Source organism: Lagenorhynchus albirostris, chromosome 10 (genome assembly GCF_949774975.1).
Source record: "Lagenorhynchus albirostris chromosome 10, mLagAlb1.1, whole genome shotgun sequence".
Taxonomy (NCBI): domain Eukaryota; kingdom Metazoa; phylum Chordata; class Mammalia; order Artiodactyla; family Delphinidae; genus Lagenorhynchus; species Lagenorhynchus albirostris.
The window spans coordinates 70,891,164-70,910,398 of record NC_083104.1 but is presented as its reverse complement, the minus strand read 5'-3'; the positions used below and the strand labels follow the sequence as shown (position 1 = coordinate 70,910,398).

The following is a 19,235-nucleotide window of genomic DNA, read 5'->3' as shown; positions in this document are numbered from 1 at the left end:
TAGTTGTGTGTGTGTATGTGTGTGTGTGTGTGTTTGTAACCTTTAGAGTTTTCTACATATAAGATCATGTCATCTATGAACAGAGGTCATTTTACTTCTTCTTTTCTGGTTTAGATGCCTTTTGATTTTTTTCTTGCCTACTTGCTCTGGCTAGGACTTTTAATACTATGTTAAACGGAAGTGGTGAGAGCAGGCATCCTTGCCTTGTTCCTGATCTTAGAGGAAAAGCTTTCAGTTTTCATCATTGAGTATGATGTTAACCATGCGCTTTTCATAAATGGGTTTGGGGGTCCCCAGAACTCTGCAGTCACTCAGACCTCAGGATTTTGGTGTTTTTAACAGATGAATTATTGCGTCCACTACATTTTTCTTCTTTTGAACTTCAGTCTCAGAAGATAAAGCCTCATCTGCAGTTTTAGAGACATTCTATGTCATTGACATGTACGGACACAAAGTGAGGATTCCTTATTTCTTAAACCTGTTCAATGACATCAGCACCTTAATGGGTTCTGCCCCACTTTCCACTAAAGTCTAGGTCATATCTGGAACAATTCTATGAGATATTTCCTTTACTGGCAGACTCATAAGCTGGCCTCCTAGAATAAGTAGTATTAAGTGGTCCCTTAGAAGTCTGTTGATTGGTCTCTTGGAATATGTAATGTTTATTATTTTGCTTCTGCCAATATTAGATATGATTTTTTTTCCTGATAGTTCCTTCAAAGCAGTTTAGTTCTTATTAATTCTGGTAAGTTCTTGTGTGAGTGATAGGTATAGAGATAATGTATATGTTTTGATAAATTGGCTGTAGTGGAGTTGGGTGATTTGATGGGGACTTTACCATTGGCTATAGGCTGTTAGTGACCAGTAACTTAAAAATAACAAACTGAAATTTACTGAGATGTCAGACTCAGAAGCGCATGTTCAGAAACGAAAGGTTTAACTTTAGAATAATTACTTTTCTAGTTATTCATATGTATTTAAAGCTACACGTAATGAATCACGTATTTACCTTGATTCATTATACCTCACTGATATTATAACTTGATAGGTATGGACAACGTTCAGCACAGTTACCACAGGCAACATGGGAAGGATGCAGGAAAAAAATGATGAAGTCAGTGAGGCTTATTTTTTTGTTCTCATACCATTTTTTAGGGATCTCCCTCCTTGCTGTCCAATACTCCTTAAGGCTCAAGTCTCCCTTCTACAGGGTCTCAGTCAGTGATTCATACTTTTCTTTCCCTCTTTAGTTTCTTCCTCACTGCATTTAGCTATGCAGTATCCTGCCCCTTAGCACCCAGCTTTCTGCTTCCTGCTATGGTAAATTAATCTACGCTTAATTATTAGCAGTTGATTGGCTTTATGTGTTTCCCTTATAAGATTCTCTGTTTGTCTTTAATGAGAGTGTCAGTCCCTTAATCCGAGTGGTGGGACTCACTGGCAGGCCAGGAGGCTGATATCTTTAAAATAGGAGAAGTGGCTGGGACTTGTGGGATTTAAACTACATGAAGTTCGCTGCCTGGGTGTGCACTGGCCTTCTATTCTCTTGTGCCAGCTCACTATAGTTGAGTTCCCAGAAGTACTTCTGCTTTATTCTTAAGGAGAGATGAGGGTTCATGCACAGTTCACGTCTTTGAAATGCCTTCTATGCCTTATTTGAAAGAAGGCCCCTTTTATATTTTTGCCACGCAGCACATTCTGTTGGACCTGTAAGTATTCAATGGGCATACCCCTGTTGGTGAGTGTGAGCTGAGCCTGATTCTGCTTCTTTAATTCAACAGCATTTTATGGTGCTCTGGGTTTGTTTTTAGCATCTTAATTGGACGTTTACTAGCCTTGCTCTGTGTTGCTATTAAACACAGTTTTTAAAGACCTAAGAAAAATAGATAATAAATAATAAAACCTTTTAATTTGTTTTGGAAAGATAGTGATTTTTCTCATTTTTAATATAAAAGTATCCTCTAATTTCTCATTTAAGAATATTTTAGTATGAAGACCTTATTAGATGAAACTCTCTGGGTAAAGTCAAGACCAGATAGTCAGTTACTGTAAGCTGCTCAATTAGCCAGCCTGACTCTAAGCCCTGTGGAAGCAAAAATAACTTTTTGGGAATGAGTGACAAGGTGGCCAAGTCAGCCAGTACTTTGTTTAGAGTCAGTCACTTTCAGAACGCAGTTACGTGGCCATCTCATTTGAGTCTCCCTCAGAACAATTCTTTGAAGTGTAGGTATTATTGTTCTCCGGTTTTATAGATTTGAGAAACTGAGGCTTATAGTATACGTTTATACTTGGAATGATTTGTGTGTGGGCGGGTCCTCCATCATTCAGCTGATTGCCTTCACCATCCCAAAACACACCCACACTCTCACACCCACGCTCCTTCAGAGAGGTTGGTTGTGTGTTGAGAGAGAGATTTTGCTGCTCGGTACACTGGAATAGTGTTAGGAGCTGTCCATGAAGGAAATGAAGATCTCTTGAGAGTTGGAAGGGTCTGCTTACAGGATTCCCTTCTACTGACAATTTTCGGTGTGGCCTCTGGGGAAGCAGAGTAGAAATTACCTTGGTACCTTGGCTGATATGAAATTTCAAATGATTGACACGACCGACTGAGGCTGTGCTATGTAGGCCCCTCTGCAATAAGCCAAAGAGGTCTGCACTTTGCTGGTCATAAGCTTGTGGAAAAACAAGTGGGAGGTTCTTTTTGCAGTGATTAGTGCTACTAGAATATAATTCCTTGGGTTCTCCATATGCCATAAATATCATCAGACTGCCTGTCCCTAAATCTTATTTTCTAATAAAAGCATAGTAAATCATATATGCCCTGCACTTATCTTCAGCCATCTTGCTGATGCCTGAATTTTTAAGATTATTGAAACAGTTTCCTCAGTGCTGTATCCTTTTTGAAAGTAGATAATACATGATTTTTTTTCCCCAAAAGGTACAAATGTTGATGACTCTCTCATTTCCATCTCCACCCCGTTTGCCACTACAGGGCATGTGGTGTTACCCGTTTCTTGTTTATCTTCTTAATTGCACATGAGAAAGAGATTCTGCATGTGTAGTTTTTTTAGTCTTGATGCATATTATATACACTATTCTACCCCTTTTCTTTTTCACATACTGTATTTTGAATTGTTGTACACAGAGGCCTGCCTCTTTAGAAAACAAAACAAAAAACTACAGGTGGTTTCAGTTATATGGCCAATTTATAATTTATTTAACCTTTTCTCAATTAAAGTGCCTGAGTGTTTTCTTTGTAGCTTCAGGTTTTCTCCTTTTGTATGTATGTAACAAATACCGCTTTGTATTTGGCCCCTTCTCTTTGGACATCTGTCTTCTTTGCTCTTGAAATAAAGTGCTGAAAAGTTGTGTCTTGGGACTTCCCTGGTGGCGCAGTGGTTAAGGATCCACCTGCCAATGCAGGGGACATGGGTTCAAGCCCTGCTCCGGGAAGATCCCACATACCGCAGAGCAACTAAGCCTGTGCTGAACCTGTGCTCTAGAGCCTGCGAGCCACAACTACTGAGCCCGCATGCCACAACTACCGAAGCCCGTGCGCCTAGAGCCCGAGCTCCGCAACAAGAGAAACCACTGCAATGAGAAGCCCGCGCCCCGTGATGAAGAGTAGCCCCCACTCGCCGCAACTAGAGAAAACCCAGGCGCAGCATCAAAGACCCAACACAGCCAAAAATAAATAAATACATACATACATTTTTTTAAAAGTTGTGTCTCCATTTATGCAAAATATGATGGACCTCCATCCTGACAGATGTGCTTTGGTATATTATTGGGGAAGGCACAGGATTAAATATACTACTATCCTTTTAAGAAACAGGACATCAGGAAGATGGGGTTTCCTTTCCTTAGAGCAGCCACTGAAATCACCAACTAATCCTGACGATCCATTTGTAAATTCTAGTCAGATTTATTTTCTGTTCACAGAAATTGTTCCTTCTTTTCCTCTGCAGGCAGTTCCTAACATATATATGTGTCTTCCATACAAATGGCCATGTGTGGAAAGCCCTCTTTAGCCATGTGGGGAAAGCGGAAGGAGGGAGATTCCCAATTTCATTGCCTGGGCTGCAGCTGGGAAAGCAGTTCTTGGCATTTTAAGTTGAAACTTTGCATTAATTTTCTCAGAATAATGCATTTGATAGTTAGCTTCCGTAGTGGTAGCACTAGTATTCTGGTACGACACCAAGGATACATGATGGGCTCAACAGCTTTTTAACTGGACCAAGTGCTATTTGTAGCATTGCTTCTATGAGAAAATATATTCCAAAGTCTCAGCTGAAAACAACCTGTTGGTTGATGTTTGTGAATATTGTATGGGATCTTTGTGGCCAAATTTCGCTTCCCCAGACATCACATGGACTGGGAGTAACCTTTATCTGACTGGAGTCAGAGAAACAGAAATTTTTTTTTTTTTTTTTTTTTTTTGCGGTACGCGGCCCTCTCACTGTTGTGGCCTCTCCCGTTGCGGAGCACAGGCTCCGGACGTGCAGGCTCAGCGGCCATGGCTCACGGGCCCAGCCGCTCCACAGCATGTGGGATCCTCCTGGACCGGGTCACGAACCCACGTCCCCTGCATCGGCAGGCGGACTCTCAACCACTGCGCCACCAGGGAAGCCCCAGAAATTTTTTTTTAATATAATTTTTGTGCTACTGTTTTTTGCTGTGACTACAGTGAAATTCAGAAAGGCATAGGATGAGCTCCTTGCCACCTGGATAATCAGAGTTAGTGAGGAAGAAGCAGAATTGCCAAAAAAAAAAAAAAGATTTTCCTTCCCAATAAAGGAGGAAGTTTCAGAAAGAGAGAAAACATTACACTAAGCACGACCATTTCAACAGATCAACTAAAGTGGCTTTGTGCCCCCAAAAGAGAAACATCCTCAGGAAATTTTTGTGGGCAAAATTCTGGTGAAGTTTTTGAAAGAAAATTTGGGGGGCTGCAAAGAAGTTGCTACCTGAGTCTAAAGGGTGTACTTGAGGCCCAGACCAAAGGACTATGCAAGCAATCTCTGTGACTAACACTGCCAAGAAAAACTGCACTGCTTTGGTTGGGTGTGTCTTGAGGGGTAGGGAGGGTGCATCTCAAGGTAAGACTAGATATGATGGTAAAATGACAGAGATGAAAGGTGTCCCATAATTTGTCTAATTTGTGAATGGTTCATATCTCAAGGTTTTCTTTTGCTATCAGAGAGTATATTGTTTGCTTTTTGTCTTTAAAAAAATTTTTTTGGAACTTTTCAAGCATACACAAAAATAAAGGGAATAGTATAATGAACTCCATGTGCCCATCAATCACCTTCAACAATTATGAACGTTTTGACAATCTTGTTTCATCTATCTTCCTGCCATTAGAGTATTTTAAAGCAAATTCCATGCATTGTAATATTTCACCTATAAATACTTCAGAGGTGTCTCTGACATATGAAGACTGAAAAAATACAGCCACAGTACTATTGTCATGTTAAACTAATAATTATTAATATTAGCTAATGCTTAGTCTGTGTTTATTTTTTTGGCTGCGTTGGGTCTTTGTTGCTGTGCGTGGACTTTCTCTAGTTGCAGCGAGCAGGGGCTACTCTTTGTTGCGGTGCTCAGGCTTCTCATTGCAGTGGCTTATCGTTGCGGAGCACGGGCTCTAGGCGTGCAGGCTTCAGTAGTTGCAGCACATAGGTTCAGTAGTTGTGGCACACGGGCTTAGTTGCTCCATGGCATGTGGAATCTTCCCGGACCAGGGATCGAACCCGTGTCCCCTGCATTGGCAGGCAGATTCTTAACCACTGTGCCACCAGGGCAGTCCTAGTCTGTGTTTAAATTTCTCAAGTTTTGGACTGGGGGTTTAAGGGAGGGAGGCTGGGGGAAAGGATTACAAAGGGGCATGAAACTTTTGGGGGTGATCAATGTGTTCATTATTTTGGTTGTGTTGATTTCACAAGTATATGCAAAATGTATCAAGTTGTACACTTTAAATATGTGCAGTTCACTGTATGTCAATTCTACCTCAACGAAACTGTTAAAAAATATAGTGGTATAGCTAGAGGCAAACAGTATTTTAAAACATTTCTCCCAGTTTTCTCAAAAATATATTTTTATATTTGGTTTGTTCAAATCAGGATCTAAATAAGAACCACACATTGCATTTGGTTGATATGTTTTTAGGTTTCTTATAATCTGTAGCAAATCTATCCCCCCGCTTTTTTCTTCATGTCATTTATTTCTTAAAGACTCCAGATCACTGATCCTGTAGCATTTGCCACACTCTGATTTGGTCCGTTGGCTAATTGCAACCTTGTGGTAGCACGTTCCTGTCTCCCACATTTCTTATAACTTGGTTAGATCCAAAGGCTTCATTGGACTCAGGTTCAGTTTTGGTTTTTTTAATAATTTATTTATTATTTATTTTGGGCTGCGTTGGGTCTTTGCTGCTGCACGCGGGCTTTCTCTGGTTGTGGCGAGCAGGGGCTACTCTTTTTTGCGGTGCACGGGCTTCTCATTGCGGTGGCTTTTCTTGTTGCGTAGCACAGGCCCTAGGTGCACAGGCTTCAGTAGTTGTGGCATGTGGGCTCAGTAGTTGTGGCTCGTGGGCTCTAGAGCACAGGCTCAGTAGTTGTGGTGCACGGGCTTAGTTGCTCTGCGGCATGTGGGATTTTCCTGGACCAGGGCTGAACCCGTGTTCCCTGCATTGGCAGGCGGATTCTTAACCACTGCGCCACCAGGGAAGCTCAGGTTCAGTTCTTTTAGCAAGAGTACTTTATAGGTGATGCTGCTGTGAACCTCTTATTGCATCATAGCAGGGAAGCATATAATGTCTGGTTGTCCTATTTTCAATGTGAAATTGATCACTGGAGTCAGGTGCTGTCAGCCTTATCCACCCATTGTAAAGTTTCCTGTCAGCTTTCACCTAGTGGTTGGAGCTACTGACTAGATCCATTATTTCATTAGAGGTATATTATTCACTTGTGTGTGTATATGTGTCTGTGCGTGTTTGTCTATGCAATTTTAAACAAATGTATTGAGATGTAATTTACATGCAATAAACTGCATGTATTTAAAGGGCACAATTCTAGAAATTTGACATATACGTACACTTTGACATATGTATACACATATGTACACACTTACGATGACTGCCCAGCTGCTGTAGAGAACAGTGTTTTGGAGGCATACTGCAGGGACAAACCATAATTCCTGCGGTCAGATATTTAAAGGGTAAACCCTGATTCTCTCAGCGGTAGCAATAGAATTTTTCCATGTGGCAGTGGAGTAGAAGAGGGAGCCTTTAGTTTGGACCTTGCCTTAACACTAGCTTGTCAGGGAGATCATACTAAAAGCATCAGCAGGTTTGATCTGGAAGTGCCACAAATTACTAAGCTCTGAAGCAGATCTGTTTAATCCTTACACAGCCAAACTAGTTATCTCCACTCTCGGCTGTCACTTCTCCGCACAGTCACAGGTAACATTTCTGTGTGTGTGTGTGTGTGTGTGTGCGCACGCACACGCGCGTGCACAGGCTCCCAGTGTATTCAGAATTTCTCTGAATTTTATATGAGCAGTCTTCCTTGGCCCCCTTGCGCCCAGTCCACTATCCTCCTGGAAAAGGGGTTAAGTTTTAGGCACAGACCTCTTTGGCAAGAGTAGGTTAATGAATCAAAAAGTCTGATCCTTTGAAGGCCAGCTAGCTTAGCTTTGTTCCACAGATGGCATTTCCTTAACCCCCTGTCTGTCGTCTTACATGTCTTGATCATCAGGAGCCTTGGATGAAACAGTATGTATAACTCAGTACATGATCTCAGTGTGTATAGCTCAGTACATCACTGCTACCAAACAAACAATTGCAAAACATATTCAGAAGCTTCATCCCGCAAATAGCATTAACAGTAGTATACCATAATGCGGTATCAGAATGTGAAGATCCAACCTGAGACCAAGCCTCTGTAAGGAAATGGACAAATTTTACATGCAAAAGTATTTATGGGACTCTGTGAGTGTACTAAAAATTATTGAGTTGTGTGGTTTAAATGAGTGAATTTTATGGTATGTCAACTATATCTCAATAAAGTGGTTTTTTAAAAGTGTGAGAATTAAAATACATTAATTAATAGAAATGATACTTGACGTTCTAGGAACAGACGAAATCATCAAGAAGAGAGTTGAGAACAGAATCTTAAGGAGAGTCTATATTTCAAGGAAGAGAGACACACATGAAAACAGAAGGTGTATTTACAGACGTAGGAAGAGAACAGTAGCCTAAAATGCAGGAGTGAGTGTGTATTCAGTGTCAGGGGCAGAATAGATGTGGATGGGGACTGAGAAAGGGCTGATGAACTCAGCACTGAGGAAATTGCAGAGACCTTTGAGAAAACAGTTGCTATGAAATGAAGGTGCGAAGGAGTGAGTTGTGAGAAAGATGAAGCTGCACATTATTCTTGCCATAAATAAAGTAGGCAGAAGGAGAAAGAGCCTAAAAATAGTGTCAAGGATAGTCTAGAGGCAGGGCAAAGTTGGGTCTGTGTGTTTTTTAGACAGGAGAGACTTGGGCATGTTGCAGCTGGAGAGGAAGGAGGCAAACAAAAGAGAGCAGAGACTGAAGGTGCAGAGGGCTTACACCCAATTCTGGCTCTTAATACAGTTAGATAAGTTGGTATTTGGCACAGAGCAAAGCATCTGTACTGTGCTGGTCGTTCTGTCTTTGTCATCTGCCTGCGCTGTGGCAATCGGTTGTGTGCTGGCTGGCTCTCTACATGAACTCTACTGCTTTCTCACTGAGGAAAGCAGATCCTAATGCAAGAGAGAGAGACATTATTGTGCAGACATAACCTTAAATCTGTAACTCGTGATTAAACAGGCTCATTCTCGAACATCAGCGCTTGATTACTGATGAGTGATGGCCAACCTCGCAAGGCCCCGGCGCACCCAGCGCATTAGCGTACCATCGCCTGTGGCCAAGAGCCGCTGCTTAAGTGGCCGTTCCGCTCTCGGGTTTAAGAGCTCAAGAACACATTTGGTTAGAGCTTCCAACCTCGTCCCAGAGAATTCAGCCTCTGCAGGAGTCTCTGAGGGACGGACGCTCTGACCTACAGGTTATCTGTCCCCCATCCACCGACCCACCCCCACATTCAGGGAGAATGGAAACGAAGGGGAACAAGGGAAAGTGCAGCAGCTGTGAGGACCCTCCACCCCTTCAGCCATCTTCCCCCCCCCACCGCCACTCCCCGCCCCGCCACCCCACCGCGTGCTCCCCCTTACACACTGCCCTTAGCCAAGGGTTAGCATCACCCTTCTCAGTCTCTGCTCCTAGTTTTTGTTTTTGTTATTTTGTATCTATTTCTTTGTTTTATTTTAGCCATAATGCAAAAATTCAAAAGGCTAGTTTCATTGTACTTAAAATACAGCCTTTTAAAGCCCTATATAATAATACTCTAAAATGTAGCATTTTCCCTTTTGGGTTATTAACTGTATCTTAATGCGATTTCTACCTTGTTTTAAAAAATCTTTGTCTTAATTGGATATTGATACTAAATTATATTTTCCCATATCTCTTAGAAATAAACTGTTAGCTGAAAATAAAATTCATTTTCAACACTTGTTATTTGTAAAAATGTGTTCATTGTATCTTTAAGCACCCTTTGCAGGTTTTGTGGGACATGTAATGTAGGGTATGTGTAGCAGGTTGAAGGGTTAAAATACCCTGCTCTGTCGCATATGGCGGTGAGCAGAATCGCAGATGTTGATGATACCACGTAATTAGTATTCTTTTATGTAAATGAAGGCTGTCAGCATGTTACCATAGTGTCTACTCTCTCTGAAGCTGGAATTTATGCCGCTTGGTCTCACCAAGATCAGGCAGGATTTTTCCACTATCCTTAGTCAAGAACTGAAAAGAAATCAATACGATGAGAGAGAAGAAATGGAAATCTCCCTAAAGTAGATTCTCTTAAATTTTTCCTATTTTGTTTTTGTTGAACTTCTCCCCAGAAATTTTATTTCGGGTGATGCTGTTATCCATTTCAGATCGGCTAAGAAATCTGCTATTTGAGAATAATTGGAATAGTCCAATTAAAAGATGAATCATGTTTTCAAGCTATAGGTTTTTGAAAGATTTTTGTAATGCTCAGTCATCTCTCTCATACAGAGACCTTTAAAAAATAATGTGATAAATCTAGAAGTTTCTCATCAGAACAAAAGGCAAACATTGAACAGGTTCCATTACCTTCTTTTACTATTTGGTGATATTAACTATAGTAGAATCCTTTTAAATATTAATTATGGTTTTTAGCTCAAGTTGATTCTGATTTTTAAATTAAAACTATATTACTTAAAGAAGCAAACGCTAATATTTTGTCAGGTTTGCTTTCCCTGTATGCAGATTGATCCAGGGTGAGCAGGACATTTTTTTACAGTTACTGATATACTTAATGATGGAGAACTATTAAGGCACATCATGTTCATTTCCAGTTACACTGCAAGTTTCTCTCTTTTGGATACTGGGTGCCTGTCACACTGGATGATATATGTTTTAAATGGAAGTGTTAGGACTTTTATGACCTTTAGCAATTATGAAGGAAAAGGGGTCCATGTCAGAAAAATGTAAAATAGATTTCCTCTTTGTGCCTGTGAGTGTTAGGCCTTGTTCTTAAATAAAATGGTCAGAGGATGTGTGAGGGGTGAGTGAAATACACGGTCTTTCTTGAACTGAGTATACCCAAGATTGTATTCTCTTTATTCTCTATTGTGTGCATTGACTTTTGTGTCACTTTTGAGTGATTTCCATTGCATGATCAGCTATGTTTTTCCTCTAGAGAAGCTAGTCTGCCTAGGTTAAATCAGTGTAGTGAGGTGCAGAGTAGCCCTGTGTTTTCCTGAATGGATTTACTCTGCCATATGGCAGGTTAGTGAGTTGCCACGACAGATCTGTAATGGGAAAAAGGCTGTGCAGGAAAGGATGTGCGTGATCAGCAGATTTATAGATCAGAAAATGAAATTGGAAGAAAGAATTTCCAGAGTGCCCTTTCCATTTGACAGTATTCCATGAAGAGGGTGTGGAATGGTTTTTTAGTGGTTTTCTATTTTGGCTTTTGGTTGTTCCAGCATGTTTTTTCTAGCACAGAAGTTGATTTCATAAGGTATCAATGTCTTGGGTGTTGTGTTGCTGTATTCCTATTCATAGAAATATTCTCTCTTTGTAGGATTTGAAGCTGTGCTATGTTTCATGTGATAAGATCTCAGTAGCAATTAAATTTCTGAAGACACATCAAGGTTCCTTTTGGCTAAAATGGGGATTTGTCAGGTTTTGAGTTAGAAGAGGCTATTCAGACATGATTCAGTGAGTAGTGAATCTTCCAAAGGGAAGAAAACAAAAAGAAAACCCAAGTGAGCTAAAGATAGTATGTGCTGGTGTATTTAAATCTGTGCTATCTAATACTGCAGCCACCAGTCACATGTGGCTATTTAAATTTAAATTAATTAAACTTAAATAAAATTAAAAGTCAGTCCCTCAGTTTCACTAGCCACATTTCAAGTACTCAGGAGGCACATGTGGCTAGTTAGTACAGTATTGGACAATGCAGATAAAGAATATTTCCATCGTTGCAGAAAGTTCTATTGAACAATGTCTAAGTGAAAGATCTTGAGAAATAAAATTTTTGATTCCTTGATTTCTTTGATTTCTATGAGGAGTTCTTCAGCCCTATATAATTTACTGGATTAGTACAGTGGTTCTAAGGCTTTAATGTACAAATGAATCATCTGTAGAGCTTGTTTAAAATGGAGATTTTAGACCCCTCTCCCAAAATCTGATTCATCACATTTGGAGTCATGACCAGAAATCTGTACATATGACAGGTATCCTAAGGAATTCTGATGCTGGTAGGCGGTTCAGAGACTACATTTTGAAAAATATGAAGTTAGTGACAAACTTGGGAATTGCCAATCTTTTGATTTTTTTTCGCCTTTTCATTCTTTTATTACTGACTTTCTTTTGTGTCTCCAGTAATTGGTTGTAAGCATCATGTGTATCCAACTTAAATTCCTGATTGGTAATAGGTAGCAAAAAGACAATTCATTTATTTACCATTTTATCTTTTAAATGTATGTCTGTTTTAATTTGGCTATGCCCTGCAAAAAGTAAACAGAAATGGTTATTTCAATACTGTTCTGGTGTGTGTGGAGAGGTAATTCTGACAGAACACCTTTGACCACTCAAGAGTTGAGCACCCACAAGTCTTGAAATTATAAAGAATTATAAAGAAAATTTTCTTTTTTAAAAGAAAAATAGGGAATTCCCTGGCGGTCCAGCGGTTAGGACACAGTGGTTTCACTGCTGTGGGCCGGGGTTCGTGGATCCCTGGTCAGGGAACTAAAATCACGCAAGCCACACAGTGTGGCAAAAAAAAAAAAGGAAAGAAAGAAATATAACACATGATCTCCTCTCTGAAGGAGATTATAGCTAGTTAGGAAATGGAGAAATACATCCACAGAAATGACTTAAAGGGCACTTAGCAACAAGTCAATAATTAGAAAAATATAGTAGAAACTAAATCCTGATAGTACTCAAAGGAAAAGCATGACCTGACTTGATGGAAGATAATCTAGGTTACTTTCCTTTGTATGATTTAAGGATTTCTTATATAGGGACATGGCCCCTGCCCATTGGAATGGGCAATTTAAAAATGGGAAGGATCTCTGGTTTGGTCCTGTGGTATATTTGTGGGTTTTAGCAATAGGGCCAAGCCAAAAAAGGCATCTGGAAAACCAACTAAAGGCACTACTCAGAGTGCTTTGGATTTAGAACTTCTCTGGGTGACCCCATAGTCATAGAACTGTATTTGCTCACAGAAATGAAAGTGGGCAAGAAATGGGGTGAAGGAAATCCAGTTTATAAGAGGAACTGCCTTTAGGGAATTTAAATACTGGTATTGGGGGGGAGTCAAGTTTCCAAAGAATAAAAGGTTTTCTTTTAAAATAGCCTCTTTCCCTTGGAAAAATGGCTTATTAGGCTTCTCTGGTGAACAGTGTTGAAGAAGCAATGTTAGAAAGACAAAAAAAAAGAAAACGCTCAGTATGTTACCACTGTTTTTAAAAATAAAAAGCATTTTTACATATATCATCCAGAAGGTTTGCTTTTTTTTCTTTTGTCTCGGTAGTTTGGTTAAATACTGTAATACCAGTAGCCACTACACCTCTTGTCCTACAAGTCAGATTTGTCTCATTCTGTACTTAACTATTCTTTCAGCAAGGAAGGTAAACGTTTTCCCATCCTTTCTACAAGATGTAAATGTTCTTTTCAAAAAGACACTTTGGCTTAGTCCCTCAGGGTTGCTGTAACAAAAATGCCATAGACTAGGTGGCTTATGAATAACAAACATTTATTTCTCACAGTTCTGGAGGCTGGGAAGTCCAAGATCATGGCACCAGATTCCCTATCTAGTAAGGAGTAACTGGTTCATAGCCATATGGCTGGCTTTTCACGGTGTCCTCACATGGAGGAAGGGGTGAGGGAGCTCTTTTATAAAGGCACTAATCCCATTCTTGAAGCCTCATCCCATGAGGGTCAACCCATTCTTGACCTAAGCACCTCCCAAAGGCCCTACCTCCTAATACCATCACCTTTCAGGGTTAAGATTTTAGCATATGAATGGGGTGCAAACATTCAGACCAGAAAAGACAAAATGTTAGATTGAGGCTCAGTCTACCTACTTAGCCAGATCTTTGGACTCAAGAAAATAAAAATAATACTTTGTACTGCAGAGGAATTTCTTTCTTACCATTTATCTTTTTTACCCTATCTTCTTATCTCTACTTTGAAAAATACAGTGAAACCGACCTAAGATTGCCTTTTTATTTGAGAGTCTTCATCTCTCCTACTGGTATGTGAAACGCTGTCTATGTCTCTCCTCTCCTTTCCTCTGCCCTGTCCCTTTTTGCATGCAGCCAGGATCTTGTCAGTATGAGACAGAGAGGCTTTCACTTCCAGGACATAATCAATTCAGAGACGGTTCAGAATACAAGTTTCTTTCCCCTGGTGGCCAGTTGGGTGCAATGTGAAATAAGGGTAATGACATTTCCAAATCAGCCTTACGTAAAAATTAGCTGATATTCAAGAATTAAAACAGCCTTAGAAAATGTAAACTTACACATTAGGGCTAAGGTCTGTCGTTTAGTATTTTATGATTCTTTCTTTTTAAGGAACTTAACTGTCTTTCTGTTATACCCAGTCTATGCCAAAATTGCTTTTCTTTTTCTTTTTTTAAACTTCCTTCCAAAAGAACCAGTTTTGAATTAAAAACAAATGAATACTGAGTGGAAAATGCCGGTTGCAAGCCTTTTTCTAGGAAAATATTTTGCTGAAAGCTTTCTCTTCCTCTCTCTCTCTCTCTTCGAGGGCCCTTATCGTGACAGGTTGAAAGAGTGAAGACTTCCATACGACATGGATAGATGCAAACATGTAGGGCGGTTGCGGCTAGCCCAGGACCACTCCATCCTGAACCCGCAGAAGTGGTGCTGCCGGGAGTGCGCCACCACCGAGTCCGTGTGGGCTTGTCTCAAGTGCTCCCACGTGGCCTGCGGCCGCTACATCGAAGACCACGCCCTCAAACACTTCGAAAAGACTGGACACCCGCTAGCCATGGAGGTCCGGGACCTCTACGTGTTCTGCTACCTGTGCAAGGACTACGTGCTCAACGACAACCCCGAAGGGGACCTCAAGCTGCTGAGAAGCTCCCTCTTGGCGGTCAGGGGCCAGACGCAGGACCTGCCGCTGAGGCGCGGGCGGACGCTGCGGTCCATGGCCTCGGGCGAGGACGCCGTCCCGCCGCAGCGCGCTCCTCAGGGACAGCCGCAGATGCTCACGGCTCTGTGGTATCGGCGCCAGCGCCTGCTGGCCCGGACGCTGCGGCTCTGGTTCGAGAAGACCTCGCGGGGCCAGGCCAAGCTGGAGCAGCGGCGGCGGCAGGAGGCGCTGGAGCGCAAGAAGGAGGCGGCGCGGCAGCGGCGGCGCGAGGTGAAGCGGCGGCTGCTGGAGGAGCTGGCCAGCTCCCCTCCGCGCAAGAGCGCGCGCCTCCTGCTGCACGCGCCCCGCGCCGCCGCGCCGCGCGCCGCCGCGCCGCGCGCGCCCGCTGGGCCCCGCCCCGCGCCGCGCCGCGCGCCAGCCATGGCGCCGGGCGTCACGGGCCTGCGCAACCTGGGCAACACCTGCTACATGAACTCCATCCTCCAGGTGCTCAGCCACCTGCGCAAGTTCCGTGAGTGCTTCCTGAACCTCGACCCGTCCAAGACGGAGCAGCTGTTTCCCAGGGCCGCCAACGGCAAGGCCCCTCTCGCGGGCAGGCCGGCCGGCAGCTCAGCCACCGAGCTGTCGCCCAGGAGCCACGGGGCCGAGGCCTGCGAGCGCGAGGGCCTCTGCTTGAATGGCGGGGCCTCCCTCAGCAGGAGCCTAGAACTCATCCAGAACAAGGAGCCCAGATCGAAGCACATCTCCCTCTGCCACGAACTGCACACCCTCTTCCGCGTCATGTGGTCCGGCAGGTGGGCCCTGGTGTCGCCCTTCGCCATGCTTCACTCGGTGTGGAGCCTGATCCCCGCCTTCCGCGGCTACGACCAACAGGACGCGCAGGAGTTTCTCTGCGAGTTGTTGCACAAAGTGCAGCAGGAACTCGAGTCCGAGGGCACCAAGCGCCGGATCCTCATCCCCTTCTCCCAGAGGAAGCTCACCAAACAGGTCTTAAAGGTGGTGAACACCATATTTCACGGGCAGCTACTCAGCCAGGTAGGTGTGTGCCCAGCCCATCCCCAGCTGCCCACCACACTGGAAACGGGTTGGTGTAGTAGTTAGGCTTCCCATGCGTAGCTCCCCCAGGCTGTTGGCCTAACTAGGGTAGCCAACATTTGCTGTAACTATGCATAGCTGAGGGCGGCCACTGTACCTTTTACTATACTGTGCGACGGCCTTGTTGGTGAATTTGCCTCCTGTCTTAACAGGCAGATTTTTAGTTCAACTTGCCATATCATTTCACTTTCAGTAAATGTCTTTAATCTTTAATGATGATACAGGTAATATAATATTCCCATTGTTATAATCAAGTACCCATTGTTGGCATGCCATCCTTTGATCAGTTTTAGGAAATTGAAGTTTGCCTATAACCTTGGTTCCATGGTTGTTGTGAAAGAGCACTCTTCCTTCCAAGGCATTCTTTACATACAAGGGAGGGAGGTGGCTCGGAGGATGCCAAAGGGTAAGCAAGTCTGCCTCCTGTTCCCCATTACCTTTCATTTCCTTAGCCATCTAAGGACATGAGTGAAGACTCATAGATAAGGCTTTGTGAGAACATGCAGAAAGAATTTGTAGAGGCAAAGAGGTGGGCAACTTAAAGAGATGCAGGTAAAACCTCTACACTATCTTACTGAGGTTTTGTGTCCGGGTATTGAGGGTTTTAAAAGAATGATGAGTATGAGTAGGATGGGAAGAGGAAGTTTATTTAGGCTTTTATTTTTCAGCGTGTGAAAGGGGACTGTTTCTCAGCACTTCCTCTACCCCTCTGAGGGTCTGTAGGAAGAAAGGTGCATCTGGGAAGGTTACAGCGGGGGAGGAGGTCTGATCACAAGGTACTTTGAGCGGGGGAGGAGGTCTAATCACAAGGGATCAGTGTAGGGATGCTGCAAGAAACAGGGCAAAAAGAGGCAAGTTGGACTGGATGGAAGGAGCAAAGTCTGGAGAGAACAAGAGTATGAGGATGAGAGAAGCAGACAGGAATCTGCAAATTCTCCATCTCAGATTGATGATGCCTTGCCTCCATGGTAACTTCCATCTGTAATACTGCAGCATTGAATGGCAAAGCATGCTTTATGAGAGAAGAGAGAAAGGGGTAGGTAGTAATAACTGCTGTGTGGTTTTCCAGTTCCAGCTAGCGTCATGGTTAGAGATACATACCAGAAGTAATATGCTCTAATTCTCTTAAAATTATGTTTATTATTTTAATATTACAGTTAAATGTTTTTGGAAAACTATGCACTTAGTTTTGGTTGTTATGTGCTAGCAAAAATGTATGTGGGAAGCATGGAAGTTATATAACCTGTAAACCAATCTTTTCACTCTAGGTCACATGTGTATCATGCAATTACAAATCCAATACCATCGAGCCCTTTTGGGATCTGTCCCTGGAATTCCCTGAACGCTATCACTGCATAGAAAAGGGGTTTATCCCTTTGAATCAGACTCAGTGCCTGCTCACCGAGATGCTGGCCAAGTTCACAGAGACAGAGGCTCTGGAAGGGAGAATCTACGCTTGTGACCAATGTAACAGTGAGTGCTGGGGGTAGGGGTGGGTGTGTGTAACTGGAATATCAGTTTAAGGTGTTTCACTTGCCACTTTAGTCAAAAGTAACACTGTAATATTGAGTGGGTTTTTTTGTTTTGTTTTGTTTTTTGCGGTACGCGGGCCTCTCACTGTTGTGGCCTCTCCCGTTGCGGAGCACAGGCTCCGGACGCGCAGGCTCAGCGGCCATGGCTCACGGGCCCAGCTGCTCCGCGGTATGTGGGATCCTCCCGGACCGGGGCACGAACCCGTGTCCCCTGTATCGGCAGGCGGACTCTCAACCACTGTGCCACCAGGGAAGCCCTGACATTTCTTATTTAAAGTTCAGGTGGCATAGCCTGTTTGAGGCTATAGTATCAGAAAAGTGTGCTTTTGTCCTGAATTTGTAGCTTTAAAGTACAATGAAACCAAGAAAGGAAGTCATATGGTGCATTGCTCTATGGCAGCTTCATAGTTATTGTCACATGCCTGAAAGGTTCACATCTCAGAAGGGTCATAAGGAAGTATTTCTCTATCATGGCTTTAATTGTAAAGTGGAATTTTTCTATATGGCTCTGTGAGTATCTTATGCACCCCCCATCCCCACCCCCATGTCTTACCACACTAACACTTACTGCTTTTGCTAACCCAGCATGGACAGAGGAAATGCAGAGCAAATACTTTGAAGCTGATGTTTGGGTTTCTGGCATATAGAGATTTGGAAACTAAGATGAATGGATTGTTCAGAGATCTGAAATCAATTTGCAGCCATACTATAGTCTGGACTACAAGTTTTGGGAATGACAGTTTTACGGTAGCCGTTTTAATACTTCTGCACATGGTTTTTTAAAGTAGTACACCGTGGGAAACCTGTTCTCTGTGAAGAATCAGGATAAAAATCAAGTCACACCTGCTATCATTTTGCCATTTTAAAACAAAATTTGAAGTGCTGTATTTGGTTAACCATAAACTCACCTATCCTGTTCCATATTGAGATATAAAGGCAGTGACTTAAATTATCTTACTAGAACATTGTTTTTTCTTTTTAAAATAGTGATTCATAAAGCTTTATACTTGTAAGGAACAGAAGGATGTTAACAGCCTTAACTGTCATTCTTGGACTTGATAGATTATGCAAGAAATACTTTTTTTTTACTTTTGCAAGAAAGGATTGTTTTTCTGGTTGCCACATTGTTTTTTCTTTTTAAAATAGTGATTCATAAAGCTTTGTACTTGTAAGGAACAGAAGGATGTTAACAGCCTTAACTAGATCATTCTTGGACTTGATAGATTATGCAAGAAGTACTTTTTTTTCATTTTTGCAAGAAAGGATTGTTTTTCCAGTTGCCATATGTGCCCATTTTTCAGTATTTCTATAGACAGGTTCAAATGGCAGGGAAGGAAAGCTATGGTGAAGGGATGAGATGCATTGATCTGTTGCTTGTGAAAGTTTCAAAACTTTCAGTCTTCCACCTTTCTGTGTGGCCAGCTTAATCAAATGGGAGACAGAACTGATCAATCTCAATTGAATCAGTAATATCTTTTTCTTTGTGAATTTCATTTTAGGGAAACAAAGCCATATTCTATTATTGTCTTCATCTTAGCTCACTTACTCCCTCTGCTGAGAGTAGCAGTCACTGCCAGGATTCCCAGGCAGAGCTGCAGTAATTTTCAAAAATCTGCTGGTGAACAGGAATGTAAAATAAGGCCAGGCCCCTCTTTGAATTCTCTTTCCGCTCATGCTCTCACATATCATGACTACCAGCCCTAGTAAAAGCTGCAGTCTATTATGAGAAGCAACAGCTCCACATCGTATTGTCACAGAAAGCTCCTGGATACGTCATCTGGCTGTGACTTGCTACCTTTCACGAGTGGTACAGACAGGACTTCGAAATCAGATGCCAAGCTCTTCAGACACTGAGACCATGATTTCAACAG

General features: G+C 42.4%; 1 protein-coding gene across 1 annotated transcript in view; it reads left to right on the top strand.

Moving 5' to 3' along the window:
* The window catches only part of USP49 (ubiquitin specific peptidase 49), a 78,549-nt gene that overhangs the window by 53,082 nt on the left and 6,232 nt on the right, over positions 1-19,235 (top strand). The window contains exons 3-4 of the mRNA XM_060162878.1: positions 14,390-15,772; positions 17,101-17,305. Of these exons, the coding sequence (XP_060018861.1) occupies positions 14,435-15,772; positions 17,101-17,305 (1,543 nt within the window). The 5' untranslated portion in view covers positions 14,390-14,434. The remainder of the gene's footprint in view (positions 1-14,389; positions 15,773-17,100; positions 17,306-19,235) is intronic.